General features: G+C 41.2%; 1 protein-coding gene across 1 annotated transcript in view; it reads left to right on the top strand.

The window, feature by feature from the left end:
* The window catches only part of RBM24 (RNA binding motif protein 24), a 12,408-nt gene extending 10,460 nt beyond the window's left edge, over positions 1–1,948 (top strand). The window contains exon 5 of the mRNA XM_029945497.1: positions 1–1,948. This exon is cut by the window's left edge and continues 39 nt beyond it. Coding sequence (XP_029801357.1) covers positions 1–64 — 64 coding nt within the window. The 3' untranslated portion in view covers positions 65–1,948.
* Positions 1,949–7,012: the final 5,064 nt, after the last annotated feature.

The raw sequence follows: 7,012 nt of genomic DNA, 5'->3' as shown, positions 1-7,012 counted from the left end.
GGCTGCGGCCGCCGCCTTTGGCCAGTACCAGCCTCAGCAGCTGCAGACCGACCGCATGCAGTAGCGCGGGCCGCGCGGTGGCGGGCGCCTCGCGTCCCCGTCCCTCCTCCCACCACACACAGTTGCCCGACATGTAGTAGGTAAGGTGAGTTCACGTTCACTTACCAGCTTTAAGAAAAGCAAAAAAACAAAAAAAAGCAACAAAAAAACAAAAAACAAAAAAAGCGCTATGCTGTTGTGAAGCAGAATCCTCCTCTTCCTCCTCCTTCTTCCTTCTTATTTTTTTTTTCTACTCGAGTAAGTGTCTAGTGGCGAGTGAGGGGAGTGGGCGCAGTTTTGGAAGTGGGAGCCCAAAGAGCCTGAGGGAAGGAAAGGCCGCGACAGTGGCAGGGGCAGAACCACGGAACTTCACTTTTTATAATGGGATTTTTTTTTTTTTTTGCTCTTTTTATAGTATCAGGGAAGCAAACTGCCTTTTACAAGTTTAGGAGATGCTATTTGAATCTAGTCGAACCAGGGAACGCAGAGTGAGCAATATGTAGCTTGAATTACCTTTAAAAACAGATTTCAAACACACACGCATACCACAAAACGATGGAAGCACTGATTGTCATTTTTAGCAGTCACGAGGGCCTCTAGAACTTTTTCAGGTAAGAAGATGACGTTCTTACTGTCTCAAAAAATGGGCATCGAACAATCAACCTGGGAGTGTGGCAGTGGGTGACATGGTGGACAGGCACCAAAGCTATTTTCTCGTCTATCCTGTGGATGAGCGGGACTGTGGGGCAAGTGATGTGGAATTAATGGGTGCAGCAGCTGTAAACACAATCAATAACACACACAGTTCTGGAAAGAACACATCACTTGTGCTTGTTTGATGAGCTTGTCACATTCTAATCCCTCTCCCCATCCTGTTTCAATTTTGGGAAACTTGTATCTGCTGGTGTCAGCAGTTCTGATTCTGAAATAGGATCAGGCTTTTACTACAACAGCCTTCTCTTTCTATTTATTGTGTTGACTCGTGGCGTACGATTAAAGGCAGGCAAAGTTTGCAGACTCCAAACCCTTAAGAACTGTCTTAAGGACATGTATTTCCATCCCCCTCCCCCCTTTTTAAATAATTTTACACTTTTTAGTATCTATTGCAGAGTCCTATTTAAAACTATTTATTAGTGAACACAGGACACGGAACAACAAGGTTACTGAGATGATAGTTCTTCAAAGGTTACCGATAATGTGGTTTATACTGTGCCTTAATAGTAATGCTATTTAAGATATTTATTTTTAAGTTTTACTATGCTGCACTCTAAAGAAAGGAACTTTAGATGTGACACTATAAAATTATGTATTCATCTCATGGCATAAATTATTTAGTAGGTCTAGATGTAGCATATTAAATATTAACCTATTCAGCTAAAGATGTTGACTTGGATTTATTTAAATTCGTATGTGCACTGTATAAGAGAGTACTCTTACATTAACACATTTTAATTTATTCTAGTTTCTAGGGGTTTTTTTAAAGCAGATATATTGCTGGTTTCATGCTTCCTTCTCTTAATTTTTGCTCGTGTAGATCTCATTTATTGGTACTTTCATTAGTTTAACACTATTCTCCTGTAGTTTATGTAGTTTTAAATGCTGCTTTACTTTTTTCTTCTGAAACTGCAATACTTGCAATTTTTATTCTTAAACTAAATTGAATACTATTTTACACTGTATTGGATTTTTATACTTGAACAATTTCATACAAGGGAAGACAGGTTAGCATTTTTATGGACTTTCTCCATTATCACTGGATTTACTTTTAAGTATTCCCATACTAGACAGTGTTATGTAATGTGGACATGATTTTCCTGTGCAAATTATTTATTCATTGTGTATATTGCTTTATAACATTTCAGATCTTCTAATCTATTCACTTGTATTAAATATAATTTTTAAAAACTTCCGTTGCATCGATTGTTTCTAATTTTGTTGGGATGATTAGAACAGTTTCTTCTTTTAACTAGGATCGATGGCCATGGTTTACATGTAACATTTTCAGTGAGCAGAAAGCTTCCCAGATGCCCTGTGTTTATACCTTTTAAGTAAATTTTATTAACTCAGCGTCTTTCTTATATTGAGCAAATGATACAGACCCTGCCCCAACGGTGAATCCTGGTCTATTCATGTCGCTGAAAAGTGCTCAGGCAAAGGTCACTGGAAAGAGTGGGCTGCAGAGGGGGCCATCTACTTGAAGCTAGGATTGGGTGTTAGACTCTACCACTTTCTAGTGATATGAATGGAGCAGGATGCTTTTTGTAATCGAGTTCTTGGGTAAGGTTTTCATTGATTTCTCATCTATAACATTGGGACAATAACACTTGTCTCACATGGATATTTAGATCTTAAATAAAATAAAGTATATCAGCTACTTGGCCCAAGGCCAAATATATAGTAAGCAGTTGATCAATGGTGATTGGTAGTAGTTGTAATACCCTATAGTAAAAACTAACCAAAAAGGAAGTCACCTGTTGGAATGTTTTCATTTTTAAATTTTTGTGTACGTTGATGCAGCAGTATGTGATTTGATGGCAAAATTCATTTGGCTGCCATATTGATTGTCCTAAAGGGTGTATGTTATGTTAATTATGGAATAGATTGTTGGTCGGTCAATTGGTCTTGCTGCTCAGCAAATCTGTGATTTAATACCTTTTATCGAATTCTATTACTCTGCAAAAGTTATGAGCAGTAGAAAGATGTGATAGCAAATTCTATTGTGCTTTCCACTTTATGATAACCAGTATCCTATTTAGAGCCAACACAATCTCAAATTTTAATTGCTTTTCATTTTCCAAAGAAAAATAGAGACCAGCTTATTCCCAGGCAGGAATATTATTGTACCTCAAGGTATTATCTTGGATCAGGAAAATAATTTCTAAGCTACTTAATTCAGTCAGTGCATCAAGGATTATTTTACTCCAAAAGACATGTTCTACATTTAAATTTTCAGATGTATGAAAGGTCACTTTTGTCCTCAATAAGCTGTATATTGATTGATGAGTTTTAGAATGAAACATTACTTGATTTATCAGTGGAGAATAGGTCAGACAGTTCTGGGAGAAGCTTGTCTAAAATAGCCATACTCAGGAAAACCAAAAGCCCACATAGGCTTGGTTGTACCTTCCTTGGGGGTGTTTCTGATCTATACTAATACCAGTATTAGCAGTTGGAGAGACAGTAAGATTTTTACTTGATAATACTACAGCATATACTTCTCCTTTTTTAATGTTTATTTTGAGAGAGCAAGAAAGAGAGAGCGGGGCAGAGGCAGAAAGGGAAGGAGAGAGAGAATCCCAAACAGGATCTGTACTGTGTCTCACAGAGCCTGACACAGGGCTCGATCCCACAAACTGTGAGGTCATGACCTGAGCCAAAGTCAAGAGTCAGACGCTTAACCAACTGAGCCACCCAGGCTCCCCACAACATATATTCCTAAAAATAAATAAAAGTTCTCAGGGTCTAATGAAGAGGGGAGAGGAGCCATGAGCTCATGGCTACAGTGGTCAGGCAGCTTGGTTCTGTTTCTAGAAGTACCGAAATGAGTGGGTCTGAGAAACAGCTAGCTGATTCCTGGCTTCCCTGCTTCCCAGCAGGGTGATCTTGAAGCACTTTACCCTGGTGAGATGCGAGTTCATCGTACCCAACATAGTGCTCTCTTTACCTCAAAGATTGGGAATGAGGTGAATTAAGTATATGAGAGCATTCTAAAAATTCTAAAGTATTAGGCAAATGGAAATTATGCCGAGGGAACGTATACAATATTAATCTGGAAATTGATCTCCGTTGTCTCTCATTGAATGACCCTTCCAAAGGAGGACAAAACTCTATCTCAAGATGTTCTGTCTTTGGTCCCAACCAAGTAACAGCTAAAATTGCTGTGTAACAGGAGTGGCACAGAAATAACCCCGAAAGATAGAAAGATTGCCCAGATAGGGGAAGGAAGGAGAGAAGAGAAGATTCTCGAATACATTTCTCTCACAGGGGAACTATATTTAGCTCCTGCCTCAGTTCTGTCAAATACCATTCTTCTTAATTCCCTCTGAGGCTTGAAAGCGTTCATTAAGATGACAGCTTGAGGTTTGGAGGGGCAGAGGTGAAAAGGAACCAAAAAATAAATGAATGCATTTTCATGCTTACTTTTGTCCCCTCTCCTCCTTCAAGAGTTCCGGGCCGTTTCCATGGAAATTCTAACTTGTTTTCCTTAAGCACTTTGTACAGAAGAGGCTTCATTTGGGGTATTTGTTCTGAGTTGAATTTCAGAAGTTCAATAATGATTTTAGCTAAGTCCAGGCTCTGAAACCCCAATCGTAAATCGAAATGAGAAGGAAATCAGACAAGACATATACAAGCACTTTAGAAAGTGATCTACATTTATAGCTTTGATAACTTAAATTAGTTAAGTCTTATGGCATGGTGTTTGGTCATTATTGACCCTTGACCAACTGCTTCAGAGAGAAAGTCTATAAAGTCTCCTTTTTTCCAGTCACTTGTGCCCTGGAAGATGGATGCCGTTGCTTTTTGAAATCCAAGATGCTACCACTGGGCTATTAATATACTTGAAGTGAGTTGGAGGCTGTGCTTTGTTTTCCATTCTGCCACTGCCACCGATTACATTAAATAGGACTTGAGTACCAGTCCTTCTTTCTTTTCAGATAATGTGTTCATAAGGGGGCAAGTACCTGAAACGGACTTCCAAAAAGAGTTTTAAATACAGAAATCTAGCTTTGCTGAGTAGAAAGTGTGTTTTCACTCTACTTTAAAATGGTGTTCGGGGTGCCTGGGTGGCTTGACTCGGTTGAGCGTCCGACCTCGGCTCAGGTCATGATCTCGTGGTCTGTGAGATTGAGCCCCACATCAGGCTTTGTGCCGACAGCTGGAGCCTGGAACCTGCATCGGATTCTGTTTCTCTCTCTCTGCCCCTTTCCCACTCACACACTGTCCCTCTCGGTCTCAAAAATAAACATTTAAAAAATTTTTTAAAAACTGTTCATCTGACAATCCCAACCAGGTATGAACTTGCTTCCTGGGTGCTCTGCCCCCTGGTTCTAGCATCGGTTCTGCAGGTGCATGAGATGCAGGAGACACAGCAGGTGCCTCTGGCGCGTCTTAGAGTATGCATTTCCATCCTGCACTCGCATGTGTATATTTTAACATTTGAGAAAAGAGACATGTCTAAAGGATGTAGGAGAAAATAATGAAGTGAAAAGGCACTAAGGTCAAAAGTATCTCCTAAAAGCATCCCTGAAAGAGGCTGCAATGATGGAGTGAGAGTCACGTGGATTGGACCATGTGAGGCAAGGGCTTGCCACTGAAGGGGCCACGTAGGGAGCAGAGAGAGGGAGAGGTGGTTTGCTGGATGGCAGGACACATCCTCTGGGGATGGGGAGAGGGGCAGTCATCTAAAAGACAATAATTGGATATATGGTTTTCTGTTTTCTAGTTAAAAGACATTTAGGGCAACCGCTGAGTTTTTGGATTTGGAAAGGTTTAGACATTAAAAAGTTGGAGTTTAGTCTTTGTAGTGGAGAACTATTAGAAACAGGCAAACGTGGTGCCTCCAGTAGGATTAGCTGGAACTTCGCCATGGACCTTGCACCTCCAGGGACATGGAACACTGGCATTCTTTATTTGTCCTCACTTCCCATTTTAAGCAGACAAGTGAGTCAGAAAAAAAGGAAGACTAGAGAAAGTGCATTTACCTTGCCATCCGGTATACTTTCCAACAATGTATTAAAACAGCATTTGTGGGGCACCTGGGTGGCTCAGTCAGTTGAGTGTCCAGCTTTGGCTCAGGTCATGATCTCACGGTTCGTGAGTTCAAGTCCCATTTCGGGGTCTGTGCTGATAGCTAGCTCAGAGCCTGGAGCCTGCTTCAGATTCTGTGTGTGTGTCTCTCTCTCTGACCCATCCCTGCTCACACTGTCTCTGTCTCTCAAAAACAAACAAATAAAAACATAAATAAATAAATAAATAAATAAATAAAACATCATTTGTAGGGCACCTGACTGGCTGGCTTAGTCTTTAGAGCAGACGATCCTTGATCTCGGGGTTGTGAATTTGAGCCCCATATCAGGTATAGAGCTTACTTAAAAATCAAAATCAAAATCAAACGTCATTTGTGGCTGAGACTCAAGCTCGTAGTAATCAGTATTTGTATGGGCTGTGCTGCTTCTGGGCTGGTGCTGGTCGATTCCTGTTGATGGACCTTTGCAGAAATAGTGGCAGGTTGGCAGAGGGATGCAAGGAAGAAGCCTGCAGCAGTAACCACGTACCACGCACCAGGTACTTACCACTAAATCCTCACAGCCACATAAAGTATGTGATAGCATCCCCATTTTCCAGACAGAGAAGAGGGCAAAGCAGAAAGCAGCTAGCCCAAAGTCCCCATGTCAGCACTGACCTGGTTGAGTCAGGATGTCAAGGCGGAGTGGCCTGAGTCTACATCCTGTATGCACACCACCTCACTGGGCTGCTTCCCAACTCTTCCCTTCGTAGCTAACCCTGTGAGTTTCCCCTGGAGTTCCTAAGACGGACCCCTGATTCCCCGTCCTCCACTGGTTACATATGAGCAAACAGCCACTGTATTAGTGGAAGGAAAATCCCTGCGCATCAGTATGAATTATTGGAAAGAACGGGGATAGAAGATTTCAGAGGGGCCGAAAAAGCCGTAGGATTGCCCTGAACAAATTTGATTAATTCTCAGTCACAGCTGAATTCACTCTTTGGACCTTTAGCCTGACATCTAACTGTGCTAACATGTACCTGCTTACAGCCAGGACACCATGTTAAAAAAAAAATCCTCTGATGCCAATTTTTACATTATGCCTACTTTCTCAATAATATTTTCAAAACACCCCATATGCTCTGTCATTGACCATGTTCAACAGTGTGCGCGGCATACATCACTGCCTAATGGAAAGCTGATGTGTTGGGACAGCGTGATTGGCAACTGTGAAGCTAAAGTACGTGT

Source organism: Suricata suricatta, chromosome 7 (genome assembly GCF_006229205.1).
Source record: "Suricata suricatta isolate VVHF042 chromosome 7, meerkat_22Aug2017_6uvM2_HiC, whole genome shotgun sequence".
NCBI lineage: Eukaryota > Metazoa > Chordata > Mammalia > Carnivora > Herpestidae > Suricata > Suricata suricatta.
Note: the sequence above shows the minus strand (reverse complement) of the source record. Positions and strands in the feature narration are given on the sequence as shown.